The 20,954-nt window shown below is 46.6% G+C and overlaps 1 protein-coding gene across 50 annotated transcripts in view; it reads right to left on the bottom strand.

The window, feature by feature from the left end:
• CACNA1C (calcium voltage-gated channel subunit alpha1 C) overlaps window positions 1–20,954 on the bottom strand; it is a 723,808-nt gene that overhangs the window by 169,340 nt on the left and 533,514 nt on the right. For all 50 annotated transcript variants that reach the window (XM_016922741.4, XM_016922778.4, XM_016922781.4 and 47 more), the window contains exon 9: window positions 16,052–16,224. In XM_016922741.4, coding sequence (XP_016778230.1) covers window positions 16,052–16,224 — 173 coding nt within the window. The remainder of the gene's footprint in view (window positions 1–16,051; window positions 16,225–20,954) is intronic.

Raw genomic sequence — 20,954 nt, 5'->3', positions numbered from 1 at the left:
CAGGGTTCCAGGTTCTATAAATCATCCTCCCATGCCATGCACCCGATGATGGAAATACAATACGTGGCTAATCTCCCTCCATTACTGGATGATAATTTTCCACATCAGCAAGTAGTGAGAAAGGCTGGAGCTGTCACTCTCCCCTCCACTGATAGCCTCTGACAGTTAAGATATCTTGATGCGGCATGAGCTTCTTACCCCCACTGTTTACGGAGAAGGAAGCATGGAGTGGGTGAGGGAGGCAAGGGTAACTGTAGTGTAGGCAGCTCTGTTTCGGGGCTGAGCACTGGTTATTGGAGGAAATGGATCAAAGGGAAACTCAGGATGATTCATCTCCCCTTCCATCCCTCTGCTGAGCTACTTTAACGCCCAGGTGTATAGATCGATTTGCAAAGCACCAAATTAAAGTCAAATCAGCTCTTTACTGAGTGCCTACTCTGGGCAAGGCCAAGTGGACACAGGCAGACCCATTCTTAAAGCGACCCGTGGCTTTAGGTAGGTGACAGGACTTCTCCAAAGACACCACGTGTCAGTGATCCCCCCCGGGGCCCCATAGTGCTGAGGTTCCTGGGATCAGAGACTCGGAAGTGATGACGCTGTAGCACTGCACAGCCCAGAATCATCAGAGGCGGTTCCATGACATTCCTCACACCGTACTTGCCAAGGCAGGAAAGTGGTAAGCTAGAACTCCCATCCCCAGAGCATTCTGGCTGATCAACACCCTCCTCTAAGCCAGTCCAAAGGAACCCTGAACTGAAGGAAATCGGATAGGTCACAGAATTGACACATCTCCTTCCAAACAAAACTGCCTCTTAAACCATTCCAAAGGGATGGCGCTTGAACTCAGTTCGCTTTTTCTTTCCGTGAGCAAGATAATGCCATAACTTCTTTCCATGCTTCAAATAGAGTTCTCAGAATCATAAAGTTCAACTTAAAAAAAAATGAAACCCATGCCCTACTACCAGCACCACCGCCCCTGCCCTCCCGCCCCATCTCCGCTCTTTTCCTCCTTTCTCCGTCCACCTGCTTTGCATATTAGGCTGAAGCGATAAATGCAACAACCAAGGAAAATTCACAGGCTGTTCCGGCTGGGGGACTGGAGGGCCCGCTTCTGGTTCCCCCTGGTTGGAAGAGAAGGGCATTCGTGAGGGGGCTTGTGGTAGAGACCAGTATGGTACGGAGGGAGCAACGGCCGCATAACTGTGCAACTTACAAGCTGAACAATGTGAATACATTAACTTTTCCGAGCCTCACTTTTCCCACCTGCAAAATGGGGCAAACAATACCCATGTGAGATGATCTTGGGCAAGATGAAAGGAGACCATCCAGGCCTTCTTCACCTTCCATGCAAGAAAAAGACGTCCCCTCTCATGCCTCTGCCCCTGTCCTTCCTCTGCCCCCCAGCCCAGGAGAGCCCCAGAGGGCTGAAATGTATCCATGATCCAAACTCAGAATCTAAAAGTTGACGCCATACAGTGAAACAATGACCCCTCCTACAGGGAGTATGTGGGCATGAGGCAGCTTTGTCCCTGTTCTGTCGACTCCCGGCTTTCTCTTCTCCTGGGACTATATAATTCTAACTCCTTCCAAACTTTCCTCTCGGCCCACTTTCTCAATGCCAAATCATTTCTGCCCATTCTGTCAACCACAATACACTCTCTGGGGGCTACCATGAGCATGGCTAAGACTGGAAAAATGGTATTTGGCCAACTAGGTATGAATGTAGGGCTATCAGACCTTAATTCTCTGATCCGAAGAGAATTCAATTCAATTCATTATGTGTTTTTGGGGGAAGTCTGTGAAATAGAAATCACTGCCCTGCATACTGAGTGGGAGAGTGAATAAGAAGTTACCGAGTCTCGAGCCAAGATGGCCGAATAGAAACAGCTCCGGTCTACAGCTCCCAGCGTGAGCGACGCAGAAGACGGTGATTTCTGCATTTCCATCTGAGGTACCGGGTTCATCTCACTAGGGAGTGCCAGACAGTGGGCGCAGGCCAGTGGGTGCGCGCACCGTGCGCGAGCCGAAGCAGGGCGAGGCATTGCCTCACCTGGGAAGCGCAAGGGGTCAGGGAGTTCCCTTTCCGAGTCAAAGAAAGGGGTGACGGACGCACCTGGAAAACTCGGGTCACTCCCACCCGAATATTGCGCGTTTCAGACCGGCTTAAAAAACGGCGCACCACGAGACTATATCCCACACCTGGCTCGGAGGGTCCTACGCCCACGGAGTCTCGCTGGTTGCTAGCACAGCAGTCTGAGATCAAACTGCAAGGCGGCAGCGAGGCTGGGGGAGGGGCGCCCGCCATTGCCCGGGCTTGCTGAGGTAAACAAAGCAGCCGGGAAGCTCGATCTGGGTGGAGCCCACCACAGCTCAAGGAGGCCTGCCTGCCTCTGTAGGCTCCACCTCTGGGGGCAGGGCACAGACAAACAAAAAGACAGCAGTAACCTCTGCAGACTTAAATGTCCCTGTCTGACAGCTTTGAAGAGAGCAGTGGTTCTCCCAGCACGCAGCTGGAGATCTGAGAACGGGCAGACTGCCTCCTCAAGTGGGTCCCTGACCCCTGACCCCCGAGCAGCCTAACTGGGAGGCACCCCCCAGCAGGGGCACACTGACACCTCACACGGCAGGGTATTCCAACAGACCTGCAGCTGAGGGTCCTGTCTGTTAGAAGGAAAACTAACAAACAGAAAGGACATCCACACCGAAAACCCATCTGTACATCACCATCATCAAAGACCAAAAGTAGATAAAACCACAAAGATGGGGAAAAAACAGAACAGAAAAACAGGAAACTCTAAAATGCAGAGCACCTCTCCTCCTCCAAAGGAACGCAATTCCTCACCAGCAACGGAACAAAGCTGGATGGAGAATGATTTTGACGAGCTGAGAGAAGAAGGCTTCAGACGATCAAATTACTCTGAGCTACGGGAGGACATTCAAACCAAAGGCAAAGAAGTTGAAAACTTTGAAAAAAATTTAGAAGAATGTATAACTAGAATAACCAATACAGAGAAGTGCTTAAAGGAGCTGATGGAGCTGAAAACCAAGGCTCGAGAACTACGTGAAGAATGCAGAAGCCTCAGGAGCCGATGCGATCAACTGGAAGAAAGGGTATCAGCAATGGAAGATGAAACGAATGAAACGAAGCGAGAAGGGAAGTCTAGAGAAAAAAGAATAAAAAGAAATGAGCAAAGCCTCCAAGAAATATGGGACTATGTGAAAAGACCAAATCTACGTCTGATTGGTGTACCTGAAAGTGATGCGGAGAATGAAACCAAGTTGAAAAACACTCTGCAGGATATTATCCAGGAGAACTTCCCCAATCTAGCAAGGCAGGCCAACGTTCAGATTCAGGAAATACAGAGAACGCCACAAAGATACTCCTCGAGAAGAGCAACTCCAAGACACATAATTGTCAGATTCACCAAAGTTGAAATGAAGGAAAAAATGTTAAGGGCAGCCAGACAGAAAGGTCGGGTTACCCTCAAAGGGAAGCCCATCAGACTAACAGCGGATCTCTCGGCAGAAACCCTACAAGCCAGAAGAGAGTGGGGGCCAATATTCAACATTCTTAAAGAAAAGAATTTTCAACCCAGAATTTCATATCCAGCCAAACTAAGCTTCATAAGTGAAGGAGAAATAAAATACTTTACAGACAAGCAAATGCTGACCGATTTTGTCACCACCAGGCCTGCCCTAAAAGAGCTCCTGAAGGAAGCGCTAAACATGGAAAGGAACAACCGGTACCAGCCGCTGCAAAATCATGCCAAAATGTAAAGACCATCGAGACTAGGAAGAAACTGCATCAACTAACGAGCAAAATCACCAGCTAACATCATAATGACAGGATCAAATTCACACATAACAATATTAACTTTAAATGTAAATGGACTAAATTCTCCAATTAAAAGACACAGACTGGCAAATTAGATAAAGAGTCAAGACCCATCAGTGTGCTGTATTCAGGAAACCCATCTCATGTGCAGAGACACACATAGGCTCAAAATAAAAGGATGGAGGAAGATCTACCAAGCAAATGGAAAACAAAAAAAGGCAGGGGTTGCAATCCTAGTCTCTGATAAAACAGACTTTAAACCAACAAAGATCAAAAGAGACAAAGAAGGCCATTACATAATGGTAAAGGGATCAATTCAACAAGAGGAGCTAACTATCCTAAATATTTATGCACCCAATACAGGAGCACCCAGATTCATAAAGCAAGTCCTGAGTGACCTACAAAGAGACTTAGACTCCCACACATTAATAATGGGAGACTTTAACACCCCACTGTCAACATTAGACAGATCAACGAGACAGAAAGTCAACAAGGATACCCAGGAATTGAACTCAGCTCTGCACCAAGCGGACCTAATAGACATCTACAGAACTCTCCACCCCAAATCAACAGAATATACATTTTTTTCAGCACCACACCACACCTATTCCAAAATTGACCACATAGTTGGAAGTAAAGCTCTCCTCAGCAAATGTAAAAGAACAGAAATTATAACAAACTATCTCTCAGACCACAGTGCAATCAAACTAGAACTCAGGATTAAGAATCTCACTCAAAGCCGCTCAACTACATGGAAACTGAACAACCTGCTCCTGAATGACTGCTGGGTACATAACGAAATGAAGGCAGAAATAAAGATGTTCTTTGAAACCAACGAGAACAAAGACACAACATACCAGAATCTCTGGGACGCATTCAAAGCAGTGTGCAGAGGGAAATTTATAGCACTAAATGCCCACAAGAGAAAGCAGGAAAGATCCAAAATTGACACCCTAACATCACAATTAAAAGAACTAGAAAAGCAAGAGCAAACACATTCAAAAGCTAGCAGAAGGCAAGAAATAACTAAAATCAGAGCAGAACTGAAGGAAATAGAGACACAAAAAACCCTTCAAAAAATTAATGAATCCAGGAGCTGGTTTTTTGAAAGGATCAACAAAATTGATAGACCGCTAGCAAGACTAATAAAGAAAAAAAGAGAGAAGAATCAAATAGACGCAATAAAAAATGATAAAGGGGATATCACCACCGATCCCACAGAAATACAAACTACCATCAGAGAATACTACAAACACCTCTACGCAAATAAACTAGAAAATCTAGAAGAAATGGATACATTCCTCGACACATACACTCTCCCAAGACTAAACCAGGAAGAAGTTGAATCTCTGAATAGACCAATAACAGGAGCTGAAATTGTGGCAATAATCAATAGTTTACCAACCAAAAAGAGTCCAGGACCAGATGGATTCACAGCCGAATTCTACCAGAGGTACAAGGAGGAACTGGTACCATTCCTTCTGAAACTATTCCAATCAATAGAAAAAGAGGGAATCCTCCCTAACTCATTTTATGAGGCCAGCATCATTCTGATACCAAAGCCTGGCGGAGACACAACCAAAAAAGAGAATTTTAGACCAATATCCTTGATGAACATTGATGCAAAAATCCTCAATAAAATACTGGCAAACCGAATCCAGCAGCACATCAAAAAGCTTATCCACCATGATCAAGTGGGCTTCATCCCTGGGATGCAAGGCTGGTTCAACATACGCAAATCAATAAATGTAATCCAGCATATAAACAGAGCCAAAGACAAAAACCACATGATTATCTCAATAGATGCAGAAAAAGCCTTTGACAAAATTCAACAACCCTTCATGCTAAAAACTCTCAATAAATTAGGTATTGATGGGACATATTTCAAAATAATAAGAGCTATCTATGACAAACCCACAGCCAATATCATACTGAATGGGCAAAAACTGGAAGCATTCCCTTTGAAAACTGGCACAAGACAGGGATGCCCTCTCTCACCGCTCCTATTCAACATAGTGTTGGAAGTTCTGGCCAGGGCAATCAGGCAGGAGAAGGAAATAAAGGGTATTCGATTAGGAAAAGAGGAAGTCAAATTGTCCCTGTTTGCAGACGACATGATTGTTTATCTAGAAAACCCCATCGTCTCAGCCCAAAATCTCCTTAAGCTGATAAGCAACTTCAGCAAAGTCTCAGGATACAAAATCAATGTACAAAAATCACAAGCATTCTTATACACCAACAACAGACAAACAGAGAGCCAAATCATGAGTGAACTCCCATTCCCAATTGCTTCAAAGAGAATAAAATACCTAGGAATCCAACTTACAAGGGATGTGAAGCACCTCTTCAAGGAGAACTACAAACCACTGCTCAAGGAAATAAAAGAGGATACAAACAAATGGAAGAACATTCCTTGCTCACGGGTGCCATACTGCCCAAGGTAATTTACAGATTCAATGCCATCCCCATCAAGCTACCAATGACTTTCTTCACAGAATTGGAAAAAACTACTTTAAAGTTCATATGGAACCAAAAGAGAGCCCGCATCGCCAAGTCAATCCTAAGCCAAAAGAACAAAGCTGGAGGCATCACACTACCTGACTTCAAACTATACTACAAGGCTACAGTAACCAAAACAGCATGGTACTGGTACCAAAACAGAAATATAGATCAATGGAACAGAACAGAGCCCTCAGAAATAACGCCGCTTACCTACAACTATCTGATCTTTGACAAACCTGAGAAAAACAAGCAATGGCGAAAGGATTCCCTATTTAATAAATGGTGCTGGGAAAACTGGCTAGCCATATGTAGAAAGCTGAAACTGGATCCCTTCCTTACACCTTATACAAAAATCAATTCAAGATGGATTAAAGATTTAAACGTTAGACCTAAAACCATAAAAACCCTAGAAGAAAACCTAGGCATTACCATTCAGGACATAGGCGTGGGCAAGGACTTCATGTCCCAAACACCAAAAGCAATGGCAACAAAAGCCAAAATTGACAAATGGGATCTAATTAAACTAAAGAGCTTCTGCACAGCAAAAGAAACTACCATCAGAGTGAATAGGCAACCTACAACATGGGAGAAAATTTTCGCAACCTACTCATCTGACAAAGGGCTAATATCCAGAATCTACAGTGAACTCAAACAAATTTACAAGAAAAAAACAAACAACCCCATCAAAAAGTGGGCGAAGGACATGAACAGGCACTTCTCAAAAGAAGACATTTATGCATCCAAAAAACACATGAAAAAATGCTCATCATCACTGGCCATCAGAGAAATGCAAATCAAAACCACTATGAGATATCATCTCACACCAGTTAGAATGGCAATCATTAAAAAGTCAGGAAACAACAGGTGCTGGAGAGGATGTGGAGAAATAGGAACACTTTTACACTGTTGGTGGGACTGTAAACTAGTTCAACCATTGTGGAAGTCAGTGTGGCGATTCCTCAGGGATCTAGAACTAGAAATACCATTTGACCCAGCCATCCCATTACTGGGTATATACCCAAATGACTATAAATCATGCTGCTATAAAGACACATGCACACGTATGTTTATTGCGGCATTATTCACAATAGCAAAGACTTGGAACCAACCCAAATGTCCAACAATGATAGACTGGATTAAGAAAATGTGGCACATATACACCATGGAATACTATGCAGCCATAAAAAATGATGAGTTCATATCCTTTGTAGGGACATGGATGAAATTGGAAACCATCATTCTCAGTAAACTATTGCAAGAACAAAAAACCAAACACCGCATATTCTCACTCATAGGTGGGAATTGAACAATGAGATCACATGGACACAGGAAGGGGAATATCATACTCTGGGGACTGTGGTGGGGAGGGGGGAGGGGGGAGGGATAGCATTGGGAGATATACCTAATGCTAGATGACGAGTTAGTGGGTGCAGCGCACCAGCATGGCACATGTATACATATGTAACTAACCTGCACAATGTGCACATGTACCCTAAAACTTAAAGTATAATAAAAAAAAAAAAAAAAGAAGTTACCAATGCACGCTGCTGCCTCCCAAGAGCTTTCTATATAACAAGAGGGCTGGGCCACCCCCACCGACTGGTGGGTAGGTGAGGGTTGAGTGCTGACAGTGCCTGTCCTGAGATGGGGGCTCTGGGAGGCCTGAGCCAAGACGTGCTCTTCGACCTGGGCTGGGAGGCCATGGAGGAGCAGGGGAGGAAACAGGTGCTGTAGGCAGAGGGATGGGAGATGGGTAAAGGTGCAGAAACAGGACAGCAGCAGGCGTTTCTGGAAAACAAGATGCAGTCTGGCTTTGCGGCAGGGCAGTAGGGAGTGATAAGGTTCAAGCTATTGGCTGGGACAGGTCGGAGATGCCTGAAATACTGAGAGATGTTCAGGCTTTATTCTGTACCCATGGAGAGACATTCAAAGCTTTTGAACAAGGGAATGACACAGTCGGCTGCAGAAATATGAACTTGGCTGCATTACACAGGTTGCGTGGGAATGGAGCTGGAAGGCAGGGCAGCAAGGTGGCTGCGAGTCCAGGCGGAGAGAGGTGAGGGGAGAGGAGGGAAGGAGTGAGAGGTCCAAGCGAAGAAGCGAAGAGGACAGCCCATACGACTTGACTGACTGAACGCAGGCACTGATAACTGTGGAAGGGCACAGGAGAGGAAAGAGGAAGGAGGCTTTGTATCCTGGGGAACTGGGAAGATGAAGAAGCCTCTGGAGAGAGAAGTGGGCTCGGAAGATGCTGGTTTGGGCTGGGACCCTGGCGGGCAGGTAGAGGATGCTGTCCTCCAGGCCCTGGAGAGGAAGAGGGCCTTCATGCTCCACACCCTGCCAAGGACCCCCAGTGTGCCTGGCAGTTCAAGAGCTAACAACCTGTTTGCTCTGCCCCTGCAGGGTGGCTGGCTAGCCAGTGATCCCAGGAACACAGCTGCTCTCTATCCACATCCACTTTAAACTGCAGGAGAGGTCCCGGTGGCTCCCTGGTAACTCCTGTCCCTCCAAAACCACAGTGTGGCCTCCACAACACCCGACCCAGCCCCTGCTGCTCATAGGCCCCTCCACACAGCCTCTGTTCCTACCATAGCTGTTACACAGTGAAAGGTAGACCAATACAAAGGCAGGTATCTAAAAAGGGTGTGGGAATCCTTCTTCTGGTGCCTTTCTCAGCTGGTATTGACAATATTCTCCACCATAAACCTAGCCATCTGGATTCTGGAGTTTGTTGGCTTATCAAGGTTATCATTTTGGCCTGGACACTCCCCTAAAGTCAAGTAGGCGTCTCCCCAAGGGGAGCAGAGCCTTTATTAGCTGATGGCTTGGCAGAGCTGCCAGGCACCTTTATGTTGATCTAATGCCAGGCCCAGGAAGCTATGAATGTCTCCTGTCAAAATGCTATGTGGCTGTCACCTTCCCACTCCTCTGAAGCACATGGCCATTGGTCAATGAGAAGACTGTCATGGCTTCCCAACAGCTTAACCTAGCAAGCCTTGCCCAGAGCTGGTGGGTTTGCTTTGCGAAGTGTCCGACAGCTCACTGAAACAGGCTGACGTGCCTACTTTGCACTGTATACACAACACAGCCTTTCCATAGCTCTTCCACTGCTCCCCTGGCTGGGAAAATGGCATCTGTACACTTACGGGGCCAGATAGCACAGCAGCCAGGCTGTGCTCCAAAGGTAATGTGCTACCAATGAACAGACCCCTTCTGGATCCTTACTACAACATGGCCCCCACGCCCCGCATTGGGTGAGACGCCTCTCCCAACACCAAGTCCACAGGACCTCGCCCATGGGTATTCATGACTACCAGAACCAGAAATATCCATCAGTGGTTTCACTGCAGAGCCCCAGTACACAGCCCCACTAGCCACCATGGTCTTCAGGGAACAGCACAATCTCGTTGCTTAAGAACTCCCAATGCTTTCCCACGGCACTTCAATTTCCCTGTCATCGCCACTGTCCACACGTATGGGGGGCTCTGTGCTTATTCGCCTGTTTCCAAATGGTGCCTTCCAAGAGTTGAGAGTGACTGAGGGCTATTGGAAAGCAACCGTGTTCATGAAAGGAAATGACTTTGAAAGGATGTCATCGGCGATGCCACAAGGAAGTCAATTCTGAGCAGACAGAACAATGAGCCAACTCAGTCCAGGGGCAGTGTGAGCTCACCTGTTCCAACAGCTTAGAGCATGGCAGAAGGTGCTTTGCGAAAACTGGCATATGGCATGCACTCGCGCTTGCGTGTGTTCATGTGACTCATATGTGCCATGACATTCCCATGCTCTGGCCTATGTCAGGTCATGGGGACACAAGGGTGAATTAAAGGCATCCCCGAGAAGGACCTCTCAGTGTAGCCCAGCAAGCAAGTGTAAAGAGGTGGATGTAATTCCACAAGATAAGTGGGGATGTGCCCCAAGAGCTAGGGGGACAGAGGGACAGTTAGGGAGTGCTGCTGCCTGGGTATCCAAGAAGCCTTCTGTAAGGAGCACTGTGGTCTGCTGGGCAGGGTCCTGCGTGGGGAATCTGGAGCCCTGGGTTTGAGTGCTGACTTCAGTAACATTTAGGCAGGTGGCTGTTTCCCACCTTGGGCTCCAGTTTCCTCACCTGATCTCTCCAGCAACTTTCCAGCACTAAAGTTTCCAGGGCTCTGATTAGGACCAGCTAAGAGTTAACGTGAAGGCCCAGGAACTACTTCCAGGCTCTGCCTTAAGGATCTGCTCTCACTTCATGGCCTGGCAGCATGATCACTCAACAGTGCAAGGTATGAACAGAATCAAGGACAAAAACAAATATTGGCATGTCTTCTCATGTAATCTGAGCCAGATGCTTCACGTGTGTTTGTGTGACTCGTATGTGCCATGACATGGGATTGTGTTGTAGGTATCGAGAGTTCCAGGATAAATACTGATCGTACTGATTTTTTTTTAAAGATCAAATAACTATGTACATGCCCTTGACACATATAAAATAATGTAAATCAGCGATATTCAGGTTACTGCTCTCAAGCCACATGGGGCCCTTTCGTGGGCAACCTGCAGCTCTTACAAGCCTTCCAATCTCCAGTCTCAGTAATATGTGATCCTAGACTCTGTGGGGCAGGCAGCAGGCACGTGGCTCTGCTAGCTGGTGATGACTGCAAAAGTGGCTCCCGAGTCACATAACTCGATACCATGGGGTAAATATTTAATCCTGCTTATCTGCATGGAAATTCAATTTTTTTTTAAATTGATCATTCTTGGGTGTTTCTTGCAGAGGGGGATTTGGCAGGGTCATAGGACAACAGTGGAGGGAAGGTCAGCAGATAAACAAGTGAACAAAGGTCTCTGGAAATTCAATATTTTGGTTCCACCATCTGTCTGTCTTTTTACATGCTCATCCACATCAATGTCTGTATTGAACTGCAAGCTTTAGAGAGCCAGGGTGCATTTAAGTTGTCTTAATGACATGAAAGAGAGATTCCTGTAAGGATGGATATTTAATAGATATGTTTTTTCATCTTGAAGAGGAAAAAGAAGAGAATCTGTCTCTTTTTCTTTAAGGCTTCTCCCTGTAGTGTCTGACCTTCTATTAGATTTAACGTCAGAGCTGGAAGATGAGCCCTGTCCCTTTGAGCAGTGCATCTCTGCTGATGACAATAACCCTGTGCCCCTTTCTTGCCTCTTTTTTGCCTTTTTGGCTCTGAAATGGCTCTTGAGTATCACGTCCTCTTTTTTCCAAGACTGTCTGTAACCCATTGCAGAGGCAGTGGCTAGTATTGGCATTGCTGTAGAAGGGAACATCATGATGGGCTAAGCTTTAGACACTGACTGTCTTGAGGCCATGGGCATGCTAGAGTCTGTGTGAGTCTCCTCCTCTCCTCTTTCTGGTTTCCTGATGGCCAGACTCTTCAGATGGCTGGAAGCTGGGCCATGCCAAAGAAGCAAGAAGCCTGCAGAGCAACGCTCCATGCCATTGCAGGAGGCATGCAGACTCGAGAGATGCACAGGGTAAGGCTGATTTGCCAGGAAGCTTTCTCCCCAGCATTTCATCCAACAGCCTGTGTTAAGGCACCAGCAAGTGAGCCCCACATTGCTAAGCCCAATGGTCAGTTTCTAGTCACAGCAGCAATGCTCACACCCCTTCCTTTGCATTCCCTCCTGTCTCTCTGGCCATGCCTTTAGGAGTCCTGTTTGCTGGTTCTTTCCCTTTATCCCAATCTCCAAACATCAGTGGGGCTAGGACTCAGTTCTTGGACCGCGTCTCACTTCTGTCTACACTCACACCCCAGTGATCCTGTCCAGAGATCCAGGGGTTAAGTATCTTCTATATGTTGTTGACTTCCCAAATTATAGTTCAGCCACAGATCTCTCTCCTGGAGAGGTTCATTCCTTATTACATACTCAACATCTCCACCTGGATGTTTAATAGGCACTTCAAACTTAAAGGTCTCAGATGGCTTTCCTGATCCTCCTGCCCTGACACCCGTTCCTCTCACAGACTTCCCCATATCCATAAATGACAATTCCCCTCTTGGCATCGTTTAGGACAATTGCCTTGGAAAATGCCCTACCTCTCTCTCTCACATCCCATATCTGATGCGTCTGCAAATGACATCATCCTGAAGTCTGACCTTATCACTTCCATGGGTGTCAAGACCAGGCCCAGCATCTCCTGAGGCAGCAGGCACCTGACGGGACCCCTGCCTCTCCCTGGCCCACCTTCACTCCATTCTGCACATGGCAGGCAGACGGACCCTGATAAGTGTCTGTCAGATCGTGTTGCTTCTCTGCTTAATAGCAATTAAATACCCAGAGGCTCTTTGGTTCACTCCCAGTAAGAGCCAAGTTCTCACAATAGTTTATATACCCTACTCCTTGGGTCCCACAGCCTCACCTTACACCATTCACCCCCTCACTCCCTCCTCTCCAGCTGCACAAGCCTCCTCAGCTCCGGATTCATCAGCGTGGCCCCTTCTCATTGGCCCCTTCTCGCTAGCCTCTAGAAGGCTCTTTTCCCAACTATCTGCATGGTGCTTTTCCTTCCAGCCTCCACGTCTTTATTCCAATGCTGTCTCGTTCGTGAGACATTCCTTGGCTGCCCCCTTAAAATCACAACCTCTCAACACTCTTCCCCCTTCACTGCTTCCCCCCTCTCTGGCATGCTATTTGATTTACCATCTGTCTCTCTACTAGAATCTAAGTTCCACGAGGGCAGGGACTTTTGACTCCCTTGTTCACTGCTCTATCACCAGTGTCTACAGCAGTGCCTGGCAGAGAGCAGACCTTTCATGTGTGGATGGGTGGACTAATGAATGAATGAACTGGAACATATTTTTGTATATAACTTACTGGCCACTTCACTTACACTAATATTTAGAGAAATGCCCCCAACTGCATGCTTTCTTTCTGTTGTCCTTCCAGCCCATTTTTTCTACTCCTTGGTGGCTTTTGCAGCTTTCCCTAAGGAAACAGAATCCCTGGGCTCCCCTCAGATATGCTGGGTGTCACCAAGCAGCTCCTGCACTGCACTCAGCCCCACCTCCCCAGCCTCACATCACGGGCATCCAGATGCTGCCCAGGGGAGAAGCGGAGTCACCACAGCTGCTGATGAAGAGTGATCGGCCTTTTCTCTTAAAAGATGACTTGGCTTTTGAGCTGAAGAGAACTGGCAAACATACCATACTATAGTCTTTTAGAAATTTCAAAGGCTAAGATATTACGGTAATTGAAACACACATGCTTCAAACGTAGCAGGATTTCTCCCCTTGTATTTGTTTCAAAGAGCAATCTATGAAATTCTCAAGACAGGAAGATAGTTTCTGAGCCACTGTCTTACCTTTTTTGCAAGTGAATTAGGCCTCTGATTCCTTAATCATTTCATCACATCAATTCTACTTTTAACTGGACTTCCCCAACAGACACAGTCTCTTCCCAGCTCCACTCCTGTCTCTCACGTTCCACTTCATTGCGTGTGTCTATCTTACTCTCTACATCTTGCTTTTTAAAATATTCATTCCCCTGCCTCATCCCCTGGAACTGTCCCACTAATTAGCATTTCCACTAATGAAGGAGCCAGGCTCCCATTCCAGTCCTCTGAGGACAAGAAACAGACCCCCAGGGCTCCTCCAGCCATAAGGAAGCAGTGCAAGGTGAGAGAAACCAGTCTCCAGAGTCTAAGGCCATCCTTATCTAGGCTTAGGAAAATCTTAGTGAGACTGTCTATTGGGTTAGGCAGCTCATTATGCTCTTCTCAAAGTTTGTCAAGGAATTTGGGTAGATGGGCCTTGTCAATGTGATCTGCTCCAGCAGCAAATAATACTCCATGCTGGGAACTCTCCTAAGAATTTATTCATTTAATGGGTTAGATGGAGAAGCAGCACACTCTCCCTTGGAAGCTCCTGTTTTAGGCAGAGAACAGAATCGCAATGTTCTGTTATCTCGGTGGACAGCCACTGGCTGCTAAGCGTGTAGTGGCTATTGCAGGTTTTCAATAACACGTGCTACAGAATTGCTCATCACCGTCAGTCACAAGGTAGGGCCAGTGCTCTGACTTAGGGTGGCGCCAGGAGCCAGCATACAAATTCCTGCATTTTAGAGGTAGGCTTCTCCGTGGCTCACAGGCCAACTTATTTATTTACCATACCACTCAGTGCCACAAACTAATCAACTTCTCCTCAGTTCCATCAACAGTGTAATAGAAGCTGTCAGGCATTTTTCCAGGAAGACCCTCAACGGCATCATGGCTCATCGTTATAATCCATCAAAGACCCTGTATTCCAACTTGCAAAACCACTTAGTGGAGCACAAAGGCCTCCTTAGGTTACTAAATTATGTTGTTACCAGTCCCTTGTTGTTTGTGTGCTTTAATTTTGTATTTGCTCCTTGAGCAGCGTTATCAGAAAGGGAGCAGTTGATAGATTTATTAAATCTATCTTTGAAATGAGGGAGCAGAGATTCTGCTCCCGTGAACATCTTTGGCTGTCTTCGTCCTTTCTTCCTGCACCTGTTTCTGCTCCTGGCAGCTCTTCTCATCATCCTCTCTGCTCAGGGTGAAGTTCCAGTTCCCTGTCTTTACCAGCATGACTCCACACAGCAAATGCCCTGGATGGCTCTTTAACCTGTTTGCTTCGTGGAGTACTCTAGATGCTCAGTGTTTAGGAAACTGTTTTTAAGTAAGGCTGCTTGAGAGGACAAAAATGCACCTATTCAAACATGTATAGTGAGAGAGAAAGATATCACACACAGAAAAAGAAAGAAAGAGTATGATTCGAGTCACAGAGATCAAGGCCAAATGAGATATAGAGAGTGGTTAGAGTTAACCCAAAGGTTCTCAAATTTACTATGCATCTTGATCACCTGGGGTAGTTGTCAAAACAGAGATTCCTGGGCCCCATCCCCACAGTTTCTGGGTCAATAGATCTGGAGTGGGGCCCAAGACTTTGCATTTCTAACAAGTTTCCAGGTAATGCTGATGCTGCTGGTCAGCGGCCATGCTTTGAGAACCATGGAGCTAATCTGATAAGAGCCTGAATTTTCATGATCCATCATTTTTTACGTATTTATGAGTCAATGTCATCCATCACTTTCATTTCTATCTCAGCCACAGCCTATCCAACAAGGGGCCACGTGAACCCCCGAGGAAGGGAATTGGCTCAACTTCCATCACCTAATTGCATTCTGCCGAATTCCTCTGGGCTTCCCCCAACACTCCCACTTAGCACTTCCCCAGGTCTTTGAATCTAACCCCCTTAAGGAAAACCTTTGACTACCTTTCCTATGAGAAAGCTCAGTGGTGCATGGAAATCTGCAAAGGGGGAAGGAATCCTGAGCAGGTATAAAGTTTTCCAGGCAGCTGCTTGGCACACATTGTTCCTTTTAAACAAGCCTGCGCTTTCAAATGGGAAGCCTGTGCCCCTGCCCGAAGAGGTGGAACCTGGAGGAGAAGGATCTCTGATTTTAAAAAAGCCTCTGCCTTAGCAAAATCTCAACGGTCTTTTAAGGTGAAATATTCTAAAAGGAGCATGAGGTTTTCTAGATCGACAGCTATGATTTCCCACATGTGACCGATGTCTGTGTGCAGCAAGTGACTGCCATCAGTGAGATAACTGCTGCTCCAGGGAGGCACCCCGTGGGCTGCCAAGAAAGGGTAGCGGTCAAAGTTCTGTGCTGACCCCGATGCTGTCTCCTCTCCCCCAGAACCCAGCCCAAACACAGAAGAAGACGGCTGCTCACTGTTTCGGGGCTTCTCCTCATCCATGCCTTCGTCCTCATTCTCGGGATCGATGTCTTCGGCCTGAGTGATCCAATCCAGGTAGCCTTTGAGATCCTCTTCTAGCTGCTGCTTCTCCCGCAGCTTCTGGAAATCTCCCCGGGCCTTGGCCTTCTCCCTCTCTTTGGAAAACTCTCTGGTGAGAGTGAGAGGAGGGGCAGGGCAGGAGAGCACAGAGAAGGAGGGAGCACCGAGAAGGGTCGAGGATGGAAGGAGAGATGGAGATAAGGAGAAACAAGAATCTTAATTGCTTTGCAGGGAGAAACCTGCCCACACGCCCCTACTTTCCACAGACAGCTCCGCTAGTCAGCCTAGGTTAGGTCTACTCTCACCTCGATGGGAAGCATCAGTAAGGGGACATTCCTGACACTGGCCAGGAGAGGCTTAAAGGGATGGATGAAGTCCATCTCCCTCTTTTCCTGGATCATGATCACAGGCTTTGCTTTTTAATAACTGTTCTCCGAAGACCTGGGAACCCGTTACAAGCAGTAACTAAAAACCTCCACCACCATTCCAGAACATGCATTTCCATCCCACCCAGTATTGAGTGGTAGTTTAAAATTCTCCCAAGGGTCTCCAGGTGACACAAGGTGTTAGGACCAGCAGTGTACCAAAGCCCACTCACTCGCCCCAGGTCCTGAGAGCCAATCATTCATGTCTCTTCCCAACTCTGGCTTCAGGGATGTCTCGCTGGTAGCTTGAGATCGGCCACAGTGGGAATATTTACACCATGGTAACTGGCAAATGCTGAAAACCAGGGCTTTCCCCATAGAGAGCCAATTGTTAAATATTCACCAGTATACCACTGATTTGGGACCCAGGAGATTTAATGTCCTCAATCTCTATTCTTATGACGAGCTCAACCTGCCATTCAGCATTCCTGGAAGGATTTCTAATCTAGAGAAGGTTCTCTCCCACATGGAGACAAATGAAGATTCCAAACACAAGAAAATGTCCTGGGGGCTGCCCTTTTGGTTTAAAGAAATCCAATCAGAATAGAAAAATACATAAAATCAAGATGATATAAAAGTTAAATGATGCATTTGATTTAAAGTAATAATGAGTAGAAATTGAAACTGGAGTGGGATTTGCTGGAAGAGTGGCCTATTGAAAAATTTCTGACACAATAACTATTTCTTTTCTATGATTCTGTCCTAATTTTCTCTCTGACTTCGAATTCACTTTCTGAGCAAGGAGGAGGCTGGCAGGAGAAGGCAATCATCAACAAAGTGAATTCTCAACTCTCAAAGCAAGTCTGTGCCTTTTCTTGCAAAATAGGTATAGGGGAGTATTTTTGGTTTTGATATGCAGTCTTTGGGAAATGAGGCCCTTGGTGGTGCATGTATGTGTGTATTTGTGTGTGTGTGTGTGTGTGTGTACATGCACAGGACATCTTGGTTAATTCTTGGAGCCATGATGTCTTCCTCTCTCACCCATGAAGGCCCAGTTCAGGGCAAGAGGCTGCTGGAAGCACCTTGGAGAATTTTTTGCTGAAGCCACACTCTAGGAAAGGCACCATGGAAGGAGGGACAGCACCACAAACCATAAGAGGGCAAAGGGCTCTGCTCCTGAGTCTACTGTCATGTGGGGCAGCTCCATCACTACCTGCACTGCCTAGTGCTTGCATTTGGCCTGTGCCACTTGGGAGAGCACTGATTTCAGCATGCACCATCTTTATGGTGAGATGGAGTTGGGCTGGGGTGGGGCCTAGGGAACTTTTTAATTGGGAGAATGTGGGAGCTCTCAAGCTAACCAGTTCTCTTCAACTGCTGCCTTAATGATGCTCTGGTTTGGATTGAATTTTCTTCTTAAATTTGATTGAATCCAATTCTAATTGGATGGAACTTGCTGTTTCTTGGGCTTCCTGCCAACCAGCGGGTACCTTCATTTCTTTCCCAAGGAGTTTTATGCTAGGGAAAAGGGACAGATTGACAGCTCACAATGGCGAGGGAAGCTTTGCTCCTTCCCTTCTGGGGATGATCATAGAGAGATGCCATCCCCTCTCCTCCTAACCTCTTATCCCCTGTACCTGGTTAAGCCTTCGGGGCCTTAGTCTTGCTCCTGGAGACAGTAACCTCATATAGCATTTTTTCTCCCTATGCAAATCAACTCCAAAAACTGTGTTTCAAGGCCTCCTCTCTTGACTGTCTTTCTGTCTACCTCCATTTGCACCCCTCTGGGGTGGGTTTGGAGTTGCAAGGGGTTGAACTTCACAGTCCCTTGTAAGGGCTCACTTCAGCTCTTTTGAGTGACTTTGCAGAGGGTTCAAGTTCTGGTTACAAAACACCTACGCATCCTTCTTTTGGAGTTGGGAGAATAGGACTGGGACTCAACTGGAGTAGGGACAATTGGCCCAATCCTGTTTTACAGCATCAGTCCCATGGAATGAAGCTCACCATCTATACCCCAAGGCCTCTGGGGATCTAAAATAAACATTACAGGGGGAGAAACAGAACACGAGGTATGCTGGTGATTCTGCCTGGCTTGAAGATAATTTTCCTCATAGTGGAAGGATGTGTTTTGGGAGTGTGAGAGGGATGGAGAAGGGCTTTAGTCAGATCTGGAGCATGGCTGGATCCCATGGAGTGTGAGGCACAGACAGGCTTGAGGCTGGATGGAAGAAGAGCCAAGGTTTCCCGCGGTAAAGGATCTGCTAGTGGCAGTGCCTGGCTCTCTTTATCTCCTTGCCTGGATGCCAGCCATGTTCCTGCTCTGGGGACTGAGCTAATGAAGACATGGAGCCCCAGCCTGACAGTCTGCACTGGGCCCAGGGACTGGAGCCGGCAAGACAATCAGTCACAGCTGTGGGATTTGTCACGAGACAGGACTGCATCTCTCAGCAGCAATGGCCAACATGAAAAATGAGGGGTGGTGTGGAGAGCCAGGGGCCAGGGATCAGCAATGTGAAGCATGCACAGGGCGGTGTGTGTGGAATCCAACCAACAGCCCGAGGTGTGCTAGGCCCTTTGATCATCGATACCACCCAGGCTCCTTATTTGTGGATCCCACATCTACAAATGCGCCTACTCACTAAAATGTGTTTGTAACTCCAGAATCAATACTCGTGGCACTTTCAGTCATCTGTGGACATGTGCAGATGACAAAAACTCTACATGTTCCCGCTGAGGCCAAACAAGGGGCATGCAGAGTTCTGCCTTCCCAATTCAGCTCTCATACTGTGAGGTGTCCTTTTCACCGTCCACTTAGTGCCATGTTTTCTCATTTTTGTGCTTTTTGTTGGTGATTTTGCTGTTTAAAATGGCCCCAAGCGTAATGCTGAAGTGCCGTCCTGTGTCACTATGCGCGGGAGGGCTATGATGTGCTGCACAGAGAAAACACGTGCATTAAATAAGCTTCACTCAGGTGCGAGTTACGGTGCTGGTGGCCACGAGTTTAATGTTCATGAATCAATCATATATATTAAATAAGGTGTCTTTAAATAGAAACACACTTAAAACAAGGTTATGTATTGATTGGTTGACAAAATGTGAGCAGAGGCTCACAGGAAATAACTCTGTGGTTCCTCAGGACCAACGTCTCAGTGTCCACTACTTCATGTTTGTGGTGACTTTATGGAATGTAACCGTCATGAATAAGGGTTACATTCCATAACATGTAAGGGTTACATTCCATAACATGTAAGGGTTACATTCCATAACATGACTGTGTATGTTGGGCCATCTCTTCTGCTCCCCCCCACAAGGCACATGTGTCCTGACCTTTTATTGCTTTCTTCTGGTCCCAGATACTGTGTCTTAACTGTGGGTCCATGGTCCAGCGATACTTCCTGGCTGTAAAATGCCTACCTCCCGGGTCCTCTGCTTTTTGGGGACAAGACATGCCCATCTCCCAGTGGGAAAAGGGATGGGATGACTACCTATGTAAGAAATCGTGGGCCTCTTGCCAACTGGAGGCGCACTTCCCAAGCCCTCTGTTTGCAGTCGCTTAAAACAAAAAGCAACCAGAGTCCAGAGGCTTCCACCTCATTACAGCTTCAAGTGCAATTTCAAGAATGTCATCATCACCGTTGTCTTTATTCTAGTCGGCTGGAGATTGAGCTTTCTGAGGGGAGGTAATCATAATCTGATTATTATCCATAAGAGCACCAGTCCTATGTCTTGCATAGGGTTAATGTGAGGACCATCAGATGCTAAAGTATTTTGAAAAAATCCTTTAATATCTATTCTTTATATTGACTTTATCTGGCCTCATCAGAAATAGGTGTTCTGGATGTGTGCATGCTCCAGATAGAAGAGGTCTAATCCTCTCAGGGCCAAAAGTCTTTGAATTTCCATTAAAATTTTTTTCTTTTTTACTTTTAGAGACAGAGTCTCGGTCTGTCACCCAGGCTGGAGTGCAGTGGCATGACTATGGCTCACTGCAGCCTCAAACTCCTGGACTCAAGTGATCCTCCCACCTCGGCTTCCCGAATACCTGGGACTATAGGTGCTGCCACCAAGCCCAGATAATTAAAAAAATTTTTTTTTTGTAGAGAAAGGGTCTCACTATGTCGCCCAGGCTGATCTCAAACTCCTAGCTTCGCATGATTCTCTTGCTTCAGTCTCCCAACACTGGGATTATAGGCATGAGCCACCATGCGCAGCCCTGAATTTCCACACTTTAAATGGAAGCTTTATGGAGTCATCTTCTCTACCTTCACAAGCACAACACACCAAGCACTGTTCAATCTTTCCTTAGTGACTGAAGGACATAATTTATGAGGATGAGTTACTGTGCAGGGCTATAAAATCATATTATCCTTAATTGTTGGAATGTAGGGTTTCACACCCACCTCTCCCAGTCCCCGAAGGCTCCAAGACTGCAGTGCTATTCAGTTAGTGGCTTTGCTCTCTTTCAAGGGCCATG

Source organism: Pan troglodytes, chromosome 10 (assembly GCF_028858775.2).
Source record: "Pan troglodytes isolate AG18354 chromosome 10, NHGRI_mPanTro3-v2.0_pri, whole genome shotgun sequence".
Lineage (NCBI taxonomy): Eukaryota > Metazoa > Chordata > Mammalia > Primates > Hominidae > Pan > Pan troglodytes.
The sequence above is the reverse complement of the archived record's forward strand: the minus strand, read 5'-3'. Positions and strand labels throughout refer to the sequence as shown.